We start from the raw sequence: 21,135 nt of genomic DNA, 5'->3' as shown, positions 1-21,135 counted from the left end.
CAGAGGGTTGATTTTATGTGACGCTCTTCACCCGTCAGCATCCTCCTATTTGCCGCTGTAATCCAGGGAAGGGAAACTAAAGTGCAAATGTTGCTTAGAATCCTGATTACTTTCCATTCCTGCCATGGTCTTCACAGCCCCTGGGACCAGGAGAAGCATAGGCAACGCCAGAGGCAGCATGGGCTGTGCCTAGAGTACCAAGGGCAGTGCAAGGGGCAACAAGAGTAGTGCCAAGGGCAGCAAAGGCAATGCTAGGAGTAGCAAAGGCAGTACCAGGAGTATCACGGGCAGTACCTGGATTAGCATGGGCAGTGACAGGGGTAGCAAGGGCAGTACCAGGAGTAGCACAGGCAGCATCAGGAGTAGCACAAGCAGTGCCAGGAGTAGCAAAAGCAGTGCTAGGGGCAGAAACGTCGGTGCCAAGGGTAGCAAAGACAGTGCCAGGACTAGCAAGGGCAGTTCCAAGAACAGCACAGGAAGTGCCAGGGGTAGCAAGGGCAGTGTCAGGAGTAGTAAGGGCAGTGCCAGAGGTACCAGGGAACAAACTAAGGACTGTGCTGCTACCCCCGGCACTCTCTCTTTTTCTTAGGCTCCATCTCCAGTTCTGGAATCAGACTGAGTCTATTAGCCCTCTCTTTCACTATCACCAAAGCAGCTCCTCTCCTGGGTTGTCTCTATCTCCTACAGTGCTCTATGAGGATAAGAAAGAAAAGACAGGGCCTAGAACATCACAAAAAAATAGTAATAATAAGATGCGGCCTACAAAGTGTGGGGAGCAGTCTAAGAAGCGTAAGTAAATACGGATTCAGCGTATGAGGCGTGTCCTTTGGGACATGGACAAGATTAGCGTGTTTCTGTTTGAAATATTTCTAATTAAAGATAGCATTTTTATACAGAATGCATCTGAAATGAGCAAAACATTTATTTTAAACATATCTTAGTTTACTGCACAGGCTTGAGCCATCCACTAGCCCATGACCAACACCCACAGCATCGTCCACTTCAATGCGAATGACTGCTACAGAGCTCTCTGGATTTCCTGTATATTTCTCCTTCCCTTACCTTTCGGTCTCCCTTCTGGTTTTTGGGCTGCTCCACACCACATCTATTTTGCTTTCTTGTGGGAAGAACAGGCAAGGCCATTCTGTCATTGAGGCATCCATGTTGCGGCTCGCCTTCTTTTTGCCCATTAATGTATTTTTTATTAGGTCTCAGCTCTAGACAACTCACAAGCTCTGTCTCAAAAAGAGACCTGCTGTATGTACTTTGTGGGTTTCATCCAGCCCATAGGCTTCCGTTTTGCTGGCTCTATCATCGTTCCATTATTTGTTCTCCCTATTTGTCCATGGCATGCATGCGTCATGCCTCTTCCAGGGTTTAGCTCTCCCCGAGAGCGGCGACCAATAACTGTTAAACATACGCAGCTATCATTTTAAGGCATTGTTTCAGGACTACTTTTTTATTTCTTTAACAGTGCTTTTCACAAGCGCTACTGTTTTTACTCACACTGCTCTTTGTTTTTTGCTCGTGCCACCGTATACCGCCTCGCCTCAGGTTCCCATGCAGGATGAAGTCATCTCCCAGTGCTCAGGCTCGGGATCCTCAACCCCGCTAATTGTGAACAGAGCACTCCAGCTTTTATCATTCGCAACCACTGATTACCGAATTACACTGATGGCAATACTGTATTAGATGCTAATTAGGGCACAAACAGCTGTGGCTGGCATGAACCTGCCCTGTGACTCTAGACGTCTGTGAATCTTGAAGGACAGTAACTGGCAGAGGCATGTTAAAGTTTCTCCGCAATGCAAATATATTTATCAAGCATCTAGGTTGGGAGCCTGTGAAAATGCAGTCACTCACTCACTAATTGCACTCACTCACTCATGCATTCGCTTGCCATCTTAGTCACTCACTTGTTTTCCATCACTTACTCATATACTCACTCTCTCATGTTTTCACTCACTAGCTCTGTCACTCTTTCATACATTCGCTCACATACTCTTGTTCTAACTGACTCATGCTCTCACTCCCTAATACACTTACTCATATTTATCTATTCACTCAGTGGTTCATTCACTCACTTACTCAATTATGCACTCTCTCAGACAAACCTGATGTGAACCCCAAAATAAACCGACATGTACCATAAGAGTCTCCTCGTGAAGCAAGCAGGAGACATGCTTTACATTTTTCAGTATGTCCCGTCATGCAGCTAAGCATCATGGGAAGAATAAATGAAGGTAATGAGGCGTCACCTTGCTGTGGCATGATGGGTGAGCCCACACAAGGATCAAAGATAAAGCAAAGGCGGGGCTGAGCAGAGAAAATCACATTAGTGATAATAAAATGGTGCAGATTAAACAAGGCGCTATGTGTGATTCACAACTCTTGTCAGCAAAGAAAAAATGTGGACTTCTTTCCAAGAGACAATTGCACCCTTCAGAGCCCGCTCAAAAGTCTGAGCTACAAGGAGGGTAACCAGCAAAGCCTTCTTGGTGCAAGGTTCACCTTTGGACGTCTGTCAGCTGCTGTGTTCTTGAATCATTTTGTAAGTGCTTGACTACTTGTCAATTCTAGGTCAAGTTACTGTTGACTGTGAGAACGGCTCTGTACGTGAACCAAGCGGCTCAGAAGCAGCGCTGGATTCTGGCCATTAAAGAGCCAGCTAGCAGGGAGAATTTCTTGTCTCGATTTGCCATCATCATTGACAAATTGGCTATTAAAAATTCACAATCCCTAATACGTTTACTCTGCAATTAAATAATTCAACTGATGGCAGTGACGGACATTTGCTTTATGAAAAGTCCTATCTAATTCTTAATAACATACTGCCTTCATGGCAAGGTATTTGTAATAGCTGTTGAGACAAGACGTGTGTGGGTGGAGGGAGGGGAATGTAGCTTTGCTTATATTAAAAAAGCTTTTGATGATGACGATTAATAAATTAAATATATACTTCATTTGAGCATTGGCTACTAATTGCCCTACAGGGGTAGATTTTCCATCTATAGCTGTAATTGCACCAACCACAAGGGATTCTCTGCTTCAGCTCGCAGACTACAAAACCGCCCACCTTGTCGCTCTCCCTGCTGCTCCACCCCCCATGCCCTCCTTTCCCCCTTCTGCCCTCTCCTCCACTTCCTTCCCACACACCCGCCATAAACACAGTAAATACACACATAACACACAGGCACCACCTCGAAAGTAATAACACACACATTTGAACACAGGACACACCCACAACCTCACAAACATACGGCTAAAATTAATTCACATTGATAACGTCAAAGCCTCGGCCATTTCCAAGAACTATTGGCTTTGCCAGTGCTTGTTTTAAAAAAGAATGCCCTCTTCCACACCCTGACTCTATCACTCTTTTTCTATCACTCTTTTTTTCAGAACATCCACCGCACACTTGCGTTGTGGAAAAGATGGAGTATGATGCCAATACTGAGACTCCCACCTGCATGATGTGGGGGCACATAGATGTCAAACCATCTCTAACTTGCAAAGTTTAAAAGACAGCCCTGTCTTCTAATACTGGAGCACAGATCTTTCTCAAACTTCCAAGCATTAGCAAAGCCAGTAGCTCTGGCCTTGCCAAGCCCGTGCAAACATTCAAAAGAATACTAAGAAAACATAGATCTAAAATGTCGTTGCCTTCTGCTTCCAATAACTAATTAAAATGCTGGAGTTCACCAAGAAAGGAAGCATTAAGATAGTAAAGAGACAAAGTGGTGGAGGTCACATGGAAAATTACGCGTCTGAGTGTTTTTGGGACGATGGAAGGAAGGGCAGAGATGGAAGTGCTGGATGAGAGGGTGCAGGAAGACAAGCCGACGGCTTAGAATCTGGTGAAGAAGCAACAAGTTGCACAGCCGACAAGGAAGGATGGAGAAAGGGTGTGATGGTTGGTACGGTTCTAGCAGGAAGTACATTGGAGTGGAGAGAAATGGATTTCCAGTGAGAATTACTAGGCAGTGTGTTCATCAGCCATGGCAAGCCCACCAGGCATTGTGGGCAACACAGTAGTGCACGTCCAGCAAGCGTATGGTAAAGCGATGGAGATGAAGTATTTTTGCTTGTCTGAGCAGTTGCCCTAGGTGGAAGACAAGAGTGCCTACAGATCAGACACAGATTGACACAAGTTCCTATGTGAGCGAAAAAGTTTACATGGATCTGAAATCATGGCCGCTTTTTTCTTGGGTCTCTTTTTTATCAGCAAATACTTATATATGTAGAGAAAGGACATTTGATTGCAAAAAGAAAAAGAACTTTCCTGTTACTTGGATAGAAGCAGGGTTGTAGGATTGGCCATGACTACACAATGTGTGAGACTTTTCTGGATCACTTGTAATCATGGAGATGACAACGAAAAGCTAGAGTGAGGTGAATAAAACAGCAGGTCATTACACAGGAAATGGAGGGAGGAGGAGACAAGCCTACGTCCCATACCACATATAAATTCCAGTCTTCCATCCAGCAGGATAATGATTCACAGGACAGAGAGAGTCAAACTCATAGCTTCGTACCTCGATTTTTTCAGTTGTTTTTTGATGCATCGAGGGATTTCTCCAAGCTGGAAAAGGCATAATTCTCAGAACCCTTCAAAATTCCATATGTAGGGAGGAAGGTTGTTTAAAATCTAGAATTAATCAATCAATGGGATAGCAGTGATTCTGGCGAGTGCTGAAAGAAAAGCAGCAGGGATGGTGGTTGGATGCTTTCACATACAATAGAAAGTTAAACAGTTCTATTGCTTAGATTGGAGCCCAAGAATGAATTATGGACATTTTTTGGAACATAACCTTTTGCCCTTGGCATGCACAATGTCCATAATCGTTAGCACCTTATTTATATGGAGGTGTGCCTTGGAGATGAGGGTAGATACTGTCCAGATGGTGTCTACTGAGTGTAAATGCCAGACTTGTGTGGATGTTCCTTCAGGACTTCTAAGCCTTGTGATAAGGATAGTCCCTCTGGATCTTCCTTTCTGTGGAATGTTAGCATAACCAATGGTGGACTTTATGCAATAACCCAACTTCACTGGGTCTGGTAAAGGTATGAAAGAAATACTTGATGCATGGAATTAGATTCTGAGGGGTATCAACATGATGTCTATGGGAAGAGGACAGAAGAAGAGCAGCAGAAATCTGACACTAGACAATGATGCAGCGAGTAGCATAAGGTTCTCGGGTAATCCTGGATACGCAGCAGTGATCTATGGAGTGGTCACCAAGGCAGCAACAGAGCAAGGTAGGTTGAAACATCAATTTGCTGACATTGATCTAAACACTGGTTGTGATGTTGTGTCCCTGCCTGTATTGAGTTGCTGAACCTTCATTGAATCTCCCTCAATGAAGATGAGGGATGTAGATAAGGTATCCAAAGAAATAGGGTGAAATCCATGATGGCTGGAGCTTTTTTTGCGGTTGAACACAAGCGAAGCAGGAATCAATATACAAGAACCTCATCAGTAAATTCATTTTGAGTCTAGAGTTTGGTGTTTAAAATCTGTATGAAGCAATTTGTTTTCAGAAACACATTTTAGTTTGTCTTGTGTGCATTGACCATGGCCAATGAGTTGACAGTACCATGGTGCACACTGGCAAAACAGTCACTAGAAGGCCTATGGGGATAGTTTGGGTCCATCATCAATCAGCAGAAGCACTCCAGGGGGATAGGAGTCCCAGCTTACTCGCCACTATTGTTGTTCTCCATAAACCAGACAAACCCCCAGACACTTGTTCATCATACCATCCCATTTCCTTATCAATGCAGAAATCAAAACCTTTGACAAAGTCCTTGCTATTCGACTCTTGCAGCTGCTATCTTCACTTATCCAGCCAGACCAATGCAGCTTCACGCTGCACCGCAGCACTTGATATTGCATCTTGTGGGTACACATCACCCTGAAGCACTGGTGGCGATTTGGTGATCATGCCATACTTATGCTTTTGGAATCTGAGAAAGCATGTAATTCTTTGGACTGGAGCTTTCTATCCCAGGTTCTTTCCCTTATGAGGTTTGTACCACATTTCCATTCCCTTGTTAGGGTGCTGTACGCTCATCGCCAGGCACAAATTAGAGTCACTGGGGTACTGTCCTCTGTCTGTATGTGTACCAGACAGGATGGCCCGCTCTCTCTACTACTCTTTGCCCTGGCTATCGAACCACTGGCAGTCTGGGTTCGCTGTGATATTCAAATTTGGGGCTTCCAAATGGCAGAACTGCCTAGAAGATCGCATTGCACTGTATGCAAATGATGTACTACTCTTCATGTGCCAGTCTCACATCACTAGACCGCGGCTCCTCCAGATGCTTCAATTCTATGGCGAAGCATTGGGCTGGTGGTTAACTGGACAAAATCCCTTCTGGTCCCCGTTTGGGGAAGTCGGGAGGTAGCTGACTGGCAGGACTGCAGCCACTTGTGTAGATTCATCTTCCCTTACCTGGGAGTGACTATCGCTTTGGGGCCCTAGGCCACCTGAAGCTTGAACATAACATTGTTGCTATGCTGGACCTGTCAGGACTTGGTCAAATGGGCTGTCCCCCTCTTAATGTCTTGGGCAGAGTGGTGCTTTTTAAAATGATTGCACTCCACCAGGCGATCTATATCCTGCAAAATATTTCTTTCTTCATTACCCAATCCTAACTTAATGGCATAGCCTGGGCGATAATGCTCCTTTCTGTGGACTTATAAGACTCCGTGAATAGCCCTCCCAAACTGTGTCCAACCGCCATCTAATGGTGGCTTGTGGCTGTTTGACATTTGTTTATACTACTGGGCCTCACAGCTTCTACTATCGACTGAATGTTTGATGACTTAGAAGACTTAGAAATGTCATTTCTGGGCCAGTAGAGTATCCTGCAATTCTTATATGGTAGCCCAGCTTCTTGATCCCTGACCGGGACTACGAGGGCCACTCCCTTGTGCTGCGATGGGTCCTTTAACAGATTGGGTGGGATCGACGGCTGATGCAGGCAAGGCCATGTGGCAAAGTTTGGGATATCTCAGGCTCCATCTTAAAGGGATTTTACAGCTAGGATCTTACAGGTATCTCCTACCTCAGAGATATTTGGAGAGGTTCTCATAAGAGGTTTTTTCAGGTTTTCCAGGAGTAGTTTAGCCTCCATAATGCTCAATTTTACAGACCTGCAGCTCTGCCATGCACCGGCAGATTACCAATTACTGCTGCAGGAGTTGCCAGAATATAGTCCCCTCAAAGGCCCAAATCCCATTTATTTCGCGAATCTACTGCTCCCTGGTCGTGAATTCCCCAGAAACTTTTGGAGCCCTTCAAGCCAAATGGCAGCACTGGATCGGCGAACTTGAGTGATTCGAGGAGCGCTAGGATGACCCAAGGGTACTAGTCATCCCCTCTCATCGGCGCCTAATTAATGTTCCTGCATGCCTCACACTATACCCTGCATGACTCTGGAGAGTAGCCATTCTTCGTACCTCTCCAGCCCCATGTGTGCAGCCGTTGATAGCGACTTCTTCCACATGGTATGGACCTGTCCAATTATTGCTAAATACTGGTCATCCATCTTTATGAAATTACGGTCTATTCTTGAGAGGCCCGTTGAATTTCCCCTTCGCATAGCACTACTGGGTATCCTCGAGGATGTTGGGGGACTCAGGGGTGAGAGCACTTTGGTAGCCTTGTCACTGTTGTAGCTAAACATTATATTGCTCGCTACTGGATGTCTCCCACGCTGACCACTATTGCAGAATGGTGCTGCACAATGGACTGGAGGGCCAAGACAGAGGAACCCGTCTATATAGCACAGGAATGCCCCAGTAAATATGAGAAGATCTGGGGGAGGTGGTGAGCATACTACAGCTTCGATGGTGAATGATATGTGGGCCTTGGACTGTCATGTCACAATAGTGATATTAATATGCAGGTACTGTGCACTATTGTTGCCGTCATTCATGTACTCCATGCCAATAGCTGTACAGATGTACAACATAGAGAGTTTAAAAACAGGGATGAGATTTCCATAAATAACTCCATATTTCAACATGTGTTTTTGGTATAACGCTAATAATTTCACGTGGGTGTGCTTTTTTATTGTATTTGGTTTTGCAATGTGCTAAAACCAGAAAGCCATCAAATTAGAAGTGCACATTTATAAGTTAAATAAATGTGGACATACAAGTTACAACATCTTTCGTTCATAAAACTCAAAATAAATATGGATAAATACTGATAAGGTGACCAAAAAGAATACACACAGGTGGAAATGTTAGAAAATAAATACCAGAAAACCAGAAGACATAGAAAGGAAGGAGGAAACGAGTACTAGGAGTTAAAGAAAGGGGAAAGAGGAGGCAGGGCAATTCATAAGGGAAAGGTAGTGGCCAATGGAAAGTGAGAAGTTGTAGAACAAGTGGGTGGGAAGCACGCCACCGACAAGTGACAAGCAGAGTGGGACTGGGAAAAAACAGATGCTAGGCACCAAAATAAAACTGACCCCTCATTTGCAAATTAGATTGCTAAAACAGTGGTCCACATTTGCAAATTCGGGCAAGCTTGAACTCGTAAAGTCACGCTGTGTATGTGTTTTGCAAGTTTGGGGAGACTGCATACGTATGTGCTTGCTGCAGCTAATGTTTCTGGCAATATCAGGATAATCAACAGTAAAAACCGGGACTACCAGATCATAAACCAGGCTCACAAAGAGTAAAAAAACAGCCCACCCTTTCACTTGTGAGACAAGCCCACGTGGCACTGCCAGAGTGCCCTATGGGCCAGCCCGACCCTGTAACAAGGAAGAAGAGAGTGCAGGCAGAGGGAGAGAGGCAAAGGAGGTGACTAGGTGTGGGGTGTACGTGTGAAGAAAGTTGTGGAGCGAGACAGGAAAGGTGACGCAGAATGACACAAGAAAATGAGGGAACCTCCTTGAGGGGACCTCCGATGAGTGAGCTTTGCATGGGCGGGAAACGATTGAATGCATGGACGCAGAGTGATTTGAGGATTTGTGAAGAGCGAAGGAAGTGAGAAGTGAAGCAAGAACTACTGGGGAGAGAGGCGAGGAGAAGATCACTTTGCAGGTAGTGAGCGGAGACTGAAAGGCAGAGTTACTGAGAGCTGATTCTCTTTTACCTCTTTTTCACCAGGTCATACCATGACACTGAGGGCACTAAGAGGGTGTATGAGGGATTCACGTACACCTACCTCAGCAGCCCTTGGACTGGGTTGGTTGCATACTCCTGGTGTGACCTCCTCTGCTCTCTGACTCCTTGTCCGAGTGTCCTGCTGACCTGGTGTGGGACAGAAGAAGAGTACCATGGAGTAAGAGGAAACCCCAGACAATCATCAGCTGTGAAGGGAAGGGGAGTCCAGCTAGAGAGGAAAACCTCCTACCCCCGAGAACAAACTCCAGCACATGCTCCAAATTACACCCATATGAACCCATTCAGCTCACCCACTCGACTCAGGGTGAGGCTCTGGGTGTGCTTACCCCACTCACTGGCCATGAATGATGCCCCCACTTCAAAATTCCTGCACTTGCATGTCTGTGTTTGCAAAAGAGGATGGAGAAGTGCATAGAGTGTGGACGCCGTCTGTTTGGAAGGATCGTGGCTTAGAACAATGCTGTCAGTTAATCAACTGAGTAGGTCCACGATGCCCCTTGCTAGGCAATCGTGATACACAGTTGCCGAAGCCACGACCAACTACTCATTGAAGTTGACAAAAGATATCTTTGAAATCAGAGAAATATCTGGCTAGACCTTCACAACAGACATAGACTTGCATTTGTTTATTTTTGTGGGGTCATTTTGTGGACTACAAACTTTTATTTTCACTAAAGACCATCGGTAGGATTACAAAGTCGACTGTACAGGGTCTCGTCCGCAAGGAGTCACCATTTCAGATTAGAAACTCCTGCTTGCACTTACTGCAAGAAGTTACTTGTTTGGGTTATGAACTAATCAATCTTGTAAACTTCAATAAAATCATTTTGGCATATAATTATTGTAGTATGGTATGCAGATATTGATACTTACAAATACATGAACAGGATTCAGATGAAATGCATTAAGTTAATGAATGTCATTCATGTTACAATTATGAATGTATGTTCACTGAACCCAAACAGAATCACTTAAGCCAATTTCAGAACATAGAATATAGCTCTATCAGCAATCAACATTTAATATTAAATGTTGAGTTTCAACTAGAAATAAAGAGTTGGAAACACAGAGATTGCTGAGCAGGCACATCATAATGCAAATACTGTGAGGTGGGTAAGGGGCATGGGATTTATTCTCCCAAACAAATGCTATGCTTACCAAAAAAGGCAGATTAATTCCTTGTCTTAATAGTTTAGAGAAATTGAATTGCGTGAGAGGTCGCTCGCACAATGGTATCTCACAAGATTATAAGGAGTGCTTTTTAGGGGTGCTGAACTCTCATCCACATATTTGTGGCATGGTTCATTATCAAGTTCGCTTCTAGCTGTAGAAATGTCCACAGAGAGCTGCATGTTGTACCTCGATTAATTAGCGTGGAGACAATCCAGAAAGATGATAGATGAAAGATTACTTTTTACTCCCTGAGGGGTTTGAGCAGTCAAAATTGTGTAATGAAATATATCAAAGGAAATGTCATTTTACGTTCCCAACACAAGGTTAAAACTACTAAATGCCATACCAAGAGATTAACTAAGAATCTTTGTGTGTCAAAACAATAGGTATCGACTTGTTTCTGCCCATCACAAAACCACCACTTCGGATAGGAGTATTCATCAGGATAAACAAATCAGTGAACCCCTATATTTCCCAGAACCCAAGTAATTCCCAAGACATGAAAGAGCAGTGTGAATTATACATGAAAAACGGACACATAACACATCATTTAGTAACAGAAACAGTGGGTCCCTCTTTGGTATATTAACATTTGGGGAGATGTAGAAAGAGATTCATACCATAAAACGTCAGTATGGCCAGCACCATGCTCTATTAAATACTTTGTTAGACCCAATCCCTAATTATTTTAGGCCACCTCACTGTCACCACCACATGTGAGTAAACATGTCAAATTAAAAACCTGGAAAGGTAAAATTTGCCAAGGGAATGAAAGGATCATGCATATGGATACCCGAACAACTGAAGCATCCACTGTCAGACAAAACTGGAAGATAATCAGGACTGTAAAGGCCTGCAGTCATATGTAGCATGACTTCATACACCAATGGCTCTCATCTGACACCTGCATTCTAGCTTGTGCAAGATGTGGATTCACCTCAAATTTCACTCCCACCAGGAGATGGAGAAAAGAGGCCAATCTGATCTAAAGTGGTTTCAGAACACTGGGCCACCGAGGGAAAAAGGGGTATTGTGGCATTTCCATGCAACATACTGACAGATGTATACAGGATGATGACATCACAATGCATGCTCAGAGTTGGCAACATGATTATGGTGCAACACCCCAAGGATGATAGGAATGATAGCTTGGGGATATATTTCCTATTTCCATAGGCAGAAGGCAATGACAAAAAAAGTGTTAATGTGCCTCTTTGCGGCATCCTGTGGGTGACAGGTAAAAAGTGCACAGTATGGTATGTCTGTTGTCATGAAAGTTTTTGATAGAGAGCACGGTCGGGGCATTAGTACTTGTTAACGGTAACGTGTGTTAATACTGCGATCACAAGAGGCCTGGGGTTAACAAAGTCTCCTGGAAGCCGGGAAAGGATATAATAACACTTTTAAAACCAATACTACTTCTACAGTGAATATTCTGTATCATAATCAGCTCACTGTTTGGCAACAATATGTTAATTTATGCAATTGCTTAATTCTCAGAACAATCACTTATGGTTTACTGTCACCATGGGCCGACAAATACTGAAAATTCTTGACATTCAAACTGAAATCAAGGATGGAATATTACAACCCAAAGTCTATGTAAAACCCACAAGCGAAAATTCACTTTTGAGTTGCAGTAGTCATCACCCTTAGTCCTTCTGGGATAATCGCTTTTGAGAAAATTCCTCCACATCGAAGGAATTGTTCTGAATTAAGTACCTTTAGGGAATAGCCTTAAGCCTTCACCGTGAGTCTACTGCAAAGAGAATACCTCTTCGGATTGGAAAGTAAAGCAAAAAAAACTAGAAGCCAGCAATCAAAACATTCTACTCAATACCAATCTGAAAGAAAAAAACAATAGACTCACTTGAGTGATGACCTTATCCACACGTTCTGACAAAGTCAACACAATAATCAATAGACATTGGAAAATATTTCATAATGGCCAAACCTCACTTGCAAACCATTTAGTTGCATGAAAAAGAAGCCACAGTGTTTGCAGCCATGTTATTCATACTAGATCACATTCTAAAGGGAGCATCTATCCCTATGTATCAGGTAGCAACAACAGGACATTTTATTTGTGTCAAGTGCACGGTTTGCCCAACCCCAGACCCACGACTGATCTAGGGTTTGACCAACCCTGGGAACAACATATGCATAATACCTATAAAACAATTTAATATCCACTATCACCAGCCCCTGTAGGCTGTGCTATGTTGATATGACCTCAAGGAAGGTCTAACCATACATTCAAAAACACAAAAGCAGTGTACACTGGAAAACTAATCACCAAATTAGATGCCTACGTTTTGTTGCTAAAACATAAGACAGGTGATTAAATTGGACTATTATAGAAATGATACTGTCTAGTCTAGAGTTTAATACAACATGACAGATTTTATTCTTCGAAGAATAATAATTGATTTTGAAATTGTCCATGCATATCCAGGGCCTGAAAGATGAAAATGAATAGCACTGTTTAAGTACCTGATCTAGTCCATGACAACTTGGCCTGGGCGGAGTTCGCAGATTTGTACTCTGTAGAACTCCATGAAGTGGCCCAAAAACGTTGCCATGCTACACTGAGTTTCTCAAGCAGCGGAGTGCGATAGGTCGTGCTGTTCGCACTGATTTTTAGTGCCATGTATTTGTCTCACGCTGAAAAATCTGTGTAAATGGCTCCCTGCACAGCGCAAGAGGGTGCTGCTTCTTTTCTGCTGCTAGAGTTGATTTTCTACTCGAGCGGCAACTGCTTCAATGGGAACTGAAGGTTTCTCAACACGGTCGTGACCTCCTGCGTTGAGAAATATCACAAGGAGGTGGTCTTGAGTAAGATTTTCCTTCTCGCGCTCGCCAACTCACCGTTGACGAGTGAGGAAAAAACTCTGCTCTTCTACGCAGAGTTTTTTGGAACTCTGCGCTCCAAGTGGAGCGGGGAGTTGGAAAAACTCTGCAAACTCCGCAAGCAGAGCGGAGTTCACCACCCACCACTAATGACAACCCATTTCTGGTTCCAGTCTATACTCTGATGACCTTATTCCTAAACATTCTGTTACCTTAAGCCTTTTTTTGTTATCACATCACTGCACAGCTTTCAAGGCATTTTATGTTAACTTTAGGACTCCTGTGATCACAATATTAAAATACAGTTCTCAAGATGCATTACATCAGTACGTCTGTTAACATTGTGGGAGATAACTGAGTGAGCTTCCACTATGCGACTGAGTTTCTCTAAACTATTGAAGATAAGGATCTAATCCATCCTTCCTTGCTCCAAACGTCAAAGTTGTGACTTTATTCTATCAAGGCTCCTGAGATGCAAAATGAAGATGCTGTACAACTAGAAAGAATGATGATATCCAGTATCTCTGAATATATATCTTGTCCCATTCTCCTTTTTTGAAGTCTGCTGTGATCTACTTTGAAACTGGCTGTGGGTTCGACAAAGTATGGAATTTGCAATCTGGATCCAATTACAACAATGGTAAACTTAGTGTATCGTGACTGCCAACCACCCACCACGGAAAGAAAATACCAATGACATCTGTATCAAAATCCTACTACTTTTTTGTAATAAATAATGATAAAGGTTTGTTCTTTATCATGGCAGCGGAGTATATACAAATTGTTTTGTTCTGCTTAGAGGTCTGCTCCTATTTATGTACTATATGATAACCTGCTTGAGATCCAGTGAACCTAAAGCCCTTTTTGCGCCGTTTAAAGGGTTTTGAATAAATGTAGGAAATTTTATTAAATGAGTTGAAAAGGTGATACTACTTTTGTAAGGAATCATGGATGTGTGCCTAACACCACCTTGTCTTTATGGATCTTAATAAAACGTTCTTCAGTACTTAAAAGGTTGAATTCACCAGTTCTGGACAATGAGCTTCTTGCTACAAAGAATACAACTTTCCACATTAATGCACATAATGAAGTTGAATGTAAAGGTTCAAAGGTTGAATTCATTACCCTCCTTCGCCCTTCCATGTACAACTTAACACATGGGATTTTCCAAACAGAAATGGACTGCCTGATTTGTATGTACGCAGCTGCCACTGACAGGTATACCCAAACAGAAGCGTAAGCTAGGCTTGCCTCTTTGAGTGAAAGATGGTATTGTACTTTATTTGATGAAGAATGAGAGAGTGCATCAACAAATAAATCTTTACAATAATAAAGAATGGGCCTTCACTTTGCCTCATAACATGTCCATGTTTTTGGGCTGTGTGCTTCCTTAAGAATTTGCATGTACTCTGGAGGTAGGTTAAGGTATCCAAATTGTAAGACTCAAGACACCGAATGACTAGATTCAGCAACTCGGTAGTGTGATGGTCTATTTGGCCATTGTTCATTGTTAACAGGTTTAGGCAAAGTTATAGCTTGAAGTGAGGTTTTGCAGATAATAATGGATGACTGGAACATCTTTTACACAATGGCCAGGGCCAGTGGAAGAGGCAAAACAGAATATGCAAATTCCCCTGACCAGTTTACCCACAGTCCATTTCCTTGGAAATGGAGATGTAGAAACCTGGATTAAATGCTTTGCTGTTTTTTGGTTTTGAGCTGTGATGAACAGCTCTATGTCTGATGTGCTCCACCTGTAGAAGAATGAGTTTAAAATGTTGGAAGTGATATCACATTTGTGTATGTTGCGAACCGGTCTGTTAAGCAGATCTGCGATGTAGTTATGTGTCCTGGGAAGATACTGTACCAGCACCTGATTGTAATTCTTTCACCTGATTCAGTCCTCCTGAAGGACTTGGGGAGGCCTCATCAACCTCTCTGTTTCCGTACATCCCTAAAGCCACCTCTTTTAGTTCATTTGACTCTATGGTTGTGTGCCAAGTCCAGCTACAGGTAACAGTTAGGGATATTCTCTTCACACTTCAGCCACTGACAAGCTAAACAACTTTCTTTGGGATGCTGATCAGATTATGCCAATTTTGAACGATATTGAGGGCACACTCCATCACCCTGAGGAGTCATTATTGCACGGCCCGGAAGCTCAGTATGAAGCGTGCTGGATTCGATAGTTGTGAATGTATTGATTCAATATATCTTCATTGCAGAGGCTGTTCTTCGGTACCATCTCCTTTATGTTGTTGTGGCGGAAAACTCAATTTTCTGGTCACTGCACAGTTTTAAAGCTGAAGCTCCAAACATCAGCTCCAAACATCATGGTGGGAAAAAACTATCTACGTTAGAGTCTGTCTGCAGACGCACTGTGGGCTCCTGGCATGTGATAACGAGTCATCCTCAAAACTTAAACTTAAGCTTTTCAAGTAAACAACCTGCAGTGTTCCACACTTTACATTAGATTGCAAGACAATGGGAACTACATCAACACACGCTCCAAATACACTCATAAAATTCCAGGGTTTTTTCATTAAGTGTTAGTTTCAGTAAGCCAAAGGTCTCTTGGTGACATACCCTGAGCAACAAGGAGGAACTCTATCATGTCTGTGACCAAGAACTATAAATAAGGCAATCAAACAGGTGTCAATCACTTCCTTAAAACCAAATGATCCTTTGTTACTCCTAGAGCACCTTGAGACCCTCATGGGTGAGTAGTGCACTTTATAAATCCCTGATTGATTGATTGATTGATAGAGCACAGGGGAAGCTGTTCAGTAGGGTACCACTTATAACAAAGTAAGAATTTGATTTATTATTTACAACACCATTCTACAGAAAAAAACAAGTCTTAAATGCTTCTCAAATTGAGCTTGCAACCCATACATATCATTTTGGCATGGTTTTTATTTCAATAAACAGAAAAAACAGCGTATGGATATCTAGTACCCTATATGTTTTTTAAGTGTTTGACTACAGGATAGCACATCCAGCCAGACACGCATGATTCCTGAACCACCCACTAATAGGGTACAGTGTACAAGTGTTTGGAATGCACGATCCACGAGTGAGTTATGCATAAGCACACGTGTGGCGGCTTTACAGCTGGTTTGCTGTGTTACACTTATGACATTTAGATATATGTTATAGCCATTTTTATCCACTAGATTTGTATCGCTACTGTAGAGCTGGAACCACTTTTTCACCTAAATTGCATCTCCCACTACCTAGACAAATATTTGCTCGTACTACAAGGGTGTAGGTGGGCTATGACGGGCACAATTAGCCTTTTTAGGTAATGCTTGGACACCTATAGGCCTTCCATGGGGCACCAAGTGTCCTCTCGTGAAACACTCGATTGGGACTTTATAAAAAAACACCTTTTACTGACTTTCCATTGTTTTTCCATTTTCATTTCTTCTTTTTTTTAAGTACTTCTGAATGAGAAATTTCTCCTTATTCAGGTGAGACCCTTAGGCTATGCATAGGGTCCATGTGTTAGTAGGCAAGAATATATATGCAGCCCTGACAAACGCCGCATACTCGGATGGGCTCTTGGCGAGGGCCGAAACATGTTGGGAAATCAGGGGTAATTGAGACACTTAGGGCCTGATTCTGAGACTGGCGGGCGGCGGAGGCCGCCCGCCAGTTTACCCCCGACAAAATACCGCTCCGCGGTCGCAAGACCGCTGAGGGTATTTTGAGATTTGCCCTGGGCTGGCGGGCGGCTGCCAAAAGACCGCCCGCCAGCCCAGGGCAAATCTACCTTCCCACGAGGACGCCGGCTCAGAATTGAGCCGGCGTAGTGGGAAGGTGCGACGGGTGCTGTTGCACCCGTCGCGTATTTCAGTGTCTGCTTTGCAGACACTGAAATACTACGTGGGGCCCTCTTACGGGGGCCCCTGCAATGCCCATGCCATTGGCATGGGCACTGCAGGGGCCCCCAGGGGCCCCGCGGCACCCCCTACCGCCATCCTGTTCCTGGCGGGAGACCCGCCAGGAACAGGATGGCGGTAGGGGGTGTCAGAATCCCCATGGCGGCGGAGCGCGCTCCGCCGCCATGGAGGATTCCGTAGGGCAGCGGAAAACGCGGCGGTTCAGCCGCGGCCAGAAAGGGAAAACCGGCGGTCTCCCGCCGGTTTTCCGCTGCCCAATTGAATCCTCCATGGCGGCGCAGCTCGCTGCGCCGCCATGTGGATTCTGACAGCCCATACCGCCGTCCAACAGGATGGCGGTATGGGTTGTCGTGGGGCCCCTGGTGGCCCCTGCAGTGCCCATGCCAATGGCATGGGCACTGCAGGGGCCCCCGTAAGAGGGCCCCACAAAGAATTTCACTGTCTGCATTGCAGACAGTGAAATTCGCGACGGGTGCCACTGCACCCGTCGCACCTTCCCACTCCGCCGGCTCAATTCTGAGCCGGCGTCCTCGTGGGAAGGGTGTTTTGCACTGGGCTGGCGGGCGGCCTTTTGGCGGTCGCCCGCCAGCCCAGTGCAAAACCCAAAATACCCTCAGCGGTCTTTCGACCGCGGAGCGGTATTTTGGAGGGGGGAAGTCTGGCGGGCGGCCTCCGCCGCCCGACAGACTCAGAATCACCCCCAAAGTTTTGAACTCTGTGCGGATGATACATTGCTGGTTCTCACATCTGTAGACTGTAAAACAGACACATGGACTGGTCCACATGGGTGCTTTTGGCATCATCTAAGAAGCTCATTCATATCAGGATTACTACTTAGGCAAAATTAACGCACAACCCAGCAGTTATCCCAACATAATTTTCATGGGGAAAGCCAAAATATTTCAAATTTTGCAGGTAACAACTGGAAAAATGTGGTATTAAGACTTTTCCTCTTTCTGGAGTTACTCAGAACTTTGGACAACACTGCTTTGTGGATAACTGAACCCTGCAGCATATGTATTTCCCTGGATGGTGTAAATACACCAAAATACCAGTCCAGTCAGAATGAGGGCAAAATCAGGGAGAACAAGTGCCATAATGACCCATACTTAATGAGGGAATAAGAGGAATTAAAAAGCCCATAGACTAGATCCTACATTAAAACAAACATGACTCAGGCAGATGGAGAAGCTCCTACAACCAGAAATGAAGGTTTAAGAGGGTTCATCTGACAGAGTAGCTAAAGACTATCAACAATAAAGTTAATCACTGTGAGCAGCTGGCTGTTATTATAATCTACTTGTCTCCACCTAAGAAAATGGTTACCTTTCTAGATTCGCATGCTGCACACTAACCACCATCTAGTTGTTGGGCCAGACATATTCTTTGAAATAGGCAAAGTTTTATTTTGGTTGTCTTTCACAGGAGGATTTATTATGACTCACTACGACCTCGGCCTTAAGCCCAGAATCTCTCAGTGCATATCAGCCATCTTCAGATTCTTTATTCTGCCAGTGTGGACCTCAAGCCAGACAGTGCTCTGCCAGTTGAGGGCTGATTTTGGTTCCCAATATGGCCCTAAGGACAGAATGCGTACCGTAGATGGTGATGACAGACACAGACAAGAAGTAAAAAAGGACTGGATTTCGAATGGCCCAAGAACAATTAGGGATTTCAGAAATTGACTTACTGCCAACCACCCCGGTATGTACACCTATTATCCCATCATACTCCAGCACCCACACCCATCCTTAAATACCACAAATCTAACCACCACAGCACACACCCACCCATCGTAGCTAACGTTAAACACTCAACCATTCACCAGCATACACACCTTGTAATACTGTAGAACACACCCATAATGACACCTATAACCCATGCAACAACCCTAGTATGTAGCCAATGTTGAAAGCACCACTCCACAGCTATCCTAGCAAAACACTCAACTCCTTTCAGCATATACAACCAACTATTTTTAGCATACACACCCAATCGCTAACACAAATAGGCAACCATCCCCAGTATATGCACCCAAATACTCACAAGAATATAAAACACTCCCCAGCACACAGTCAAATCCCAGTAAACAATCTTATCAACCATCCTCAGCATATGTGCCCATTCAAGCCACAAAATACAACCAACCATTCCACACCAACCACTCAGCACTTACCCATCACATAAGCAGTCATCCCCCAGCCACGCTGTCAAACACACATACCGAACCACCCGCAGCGCACAAATTCAACCATGTCAAGACCTACACATCCATACCCAGATCCTCCTCCCAATATTTCTCCAGCAGGCACACCAATAACGAATGACAGTACAACCACCTCCTCTATGCCTTAACAATCTACCTCCCGCTTCAATAACAACCATCCTCTTCCTTTACATGTTCCCCAATCACAGTCTTGCAGCATACACAGCATGCCCAGAAGTCTCCACCACTCACCTTGTGGCTTCCTGCAGGTGATAAAGTGTGCTGGTGCAATCCACATCCAGGTCTTCCCTCTGTGTGAGCTCCTGCAGGTGGAAAATCAAGGCGTCCCGGCTCATCTGCAGGTCATCTCTCTCAGTGAGCTCCTGCAGTAATTCCAGGTTAAGCCCTGTAGATGAGGAAATAAAGTAAGAAGAGCTGTGAGGGGAGACAGGTTACCAAGGCCAGGTGAGAGGAATGATGATGGAGAAAGGAAAAGATGGATGAGAGTGAATGGTGAGTGGAAGCAACAAGAGAAGGGTAGACAGGTTAGAGTAACAATAAATATGGAGAGTGTTGGTGAAATGAAGGAGAAAATGCCACAGCAACAAAGAAAAAGGTCTAGGGGGGACCTTGCACAGAAAGGAAGCAGAATCTAATAAGGGAGGGCTGAAAGACAACAAGGAAGGAAGAAAAGAAAGGAGGAAAGAATGAGCGATTGTTCATTTCAGAGAAACAGAATGAAAAAAATGAGGAAAAGAAGAGAGTGCAGGAAGATGCTAGAATGGAAGGACTGACAAAAGTAAGGGAAAAGAGGCAGAAGGGATGGATAATGAAAGGACATAAATGAAATGATGAGGGTGTAAGAGGAAAAAGGAAATAATATGAAAGCATGGCAGACTAAAAAGGAAAGAGTGACAGGTAATGAGGAAAAAAGAAGACAGAAAGCAAGAACAGAGTTGGCTGCAAAGGATGGAGAGTGAGAATAAGCAGAGAGAAAAAGAATACATTATAAGGATGTCAGAACCATGATACAGAAAGAGGTTGGAGAGGAAAAACAGAAAGCAAAGGATGGAATAGGGAGAGTGCAACAGAGTTAGACAAATTAAATTAGAGAGCTTCAAAGGAAAGGAGGTATAGAAGAAAGGACGGATGGATGGAGTGAAATGTGGGTGGGTGGAGGGAGATATGAATGAATGGCTGGATGAAGAGAATGATGGATACAAAGGTGAATATATGCAGAAAAACAGGGATGGATGGAGAGGGTGGATGAGTAAAAGATGGATGGAAGGGACAACTGGAGAGAAGGAATAAAGGAGGAAGAGGAATAAGGATGAATGATGGAGAAGAAAGACGTATAGATAAAGGAAGAGTTGAGAAAAGGATGGATGGAGAGAAGGATGCTTGTAGGGATGACCAAGTTCATTGAGAATTCAGGTTAGAAGGCACTCTTTAGCCTCACTGTCTTCAGAATTCACTCCGAAGGCAACCAAAGATGTTTCGGGTTCACTGGACTCTCCGGCACACTTGGGATATGATTCAAAGTGGTGGATATTTATTTTCTGGCTACTCCCTTGATCCTAATGCATATCTTTTGTCTGTCATATTGGGACGATGGTAGAGCCCCCTCTAGTCCCTCCTGCTCTGTGGCTCCTCCTCCCAGGGACCCTGTTAAGGATTTCTATTGTACGCATGATCTAGATGCCCTCCATCTTGTCACAAGTGCCTCCATTTCACTGCAGCCTAAGCCAGGCAAATGGGACTTTCATGTACAATTATACCTCACTCTGGGTTTCAGCAGCGGCAGCAGCATCAATGCCTCACAGACCAAAGCTCATGGAGGAAATCTGCTACCC

The 21,135-nt window shown here is 44.2% G+C and overlaps 1 protein-coding gene across 8 annotated transcripts in view; it reads right to left on the bottom strand.

Annotated features, from left to right (window-relative positions):
• The window catches only part of LOC138267622 (P2Y purinoceptor 4-like), a 178,489-nt gene that overhangs the window by 27,083 nt on the left and 130,271 nt on the right, over nt 1-21,135 (bottom strand). For 5 of the 8 annotated variants that reach the window (XM_069216706.1, XM_069216704.1, XM_069216707.1 and 2 more), the window contains exons 7-8: nt 19,535-19,688; nt 9,189-9,274 (exon numbers count right to left, since the gene is read on the bottom strand). In XM_069216706.1, coding sequence (XP_069072807.1) covers nt 9,190-9,274; nt 19,535-19,688 — 239 coding nt within the window. In that variant the 3' untranslated portion in view covers nt 9,189. Of the gene's footprint in view, nt 1-9,188; nt 9,275-19,534; nt 19,689-21,135 lie in introns of those variants that run through there. The other 3 variants (XM_069216709.1, XM_069216703.1, XM_069216702.1) reach the window with 3 other exon arrangements.

This window comes from Pleurodeles waltl, chromosome 12, assembly GCF_031143425.1.
Source record: "Pleurodeles waltl isolate 20211129_DDA chromosome 12, aPleWal1.hap1.20221129, whole genome shotgun sequence".
NCBI classification, from domain to species: Eukaryota; Metazoa; Chordata; class Amphibia; order Caudata; family Salamandridae; genus Pleurodeles; species Pleurodeles waltl.
This window is presented reverse-complemented; position numbering and strand designations above follow the sequence as displayed.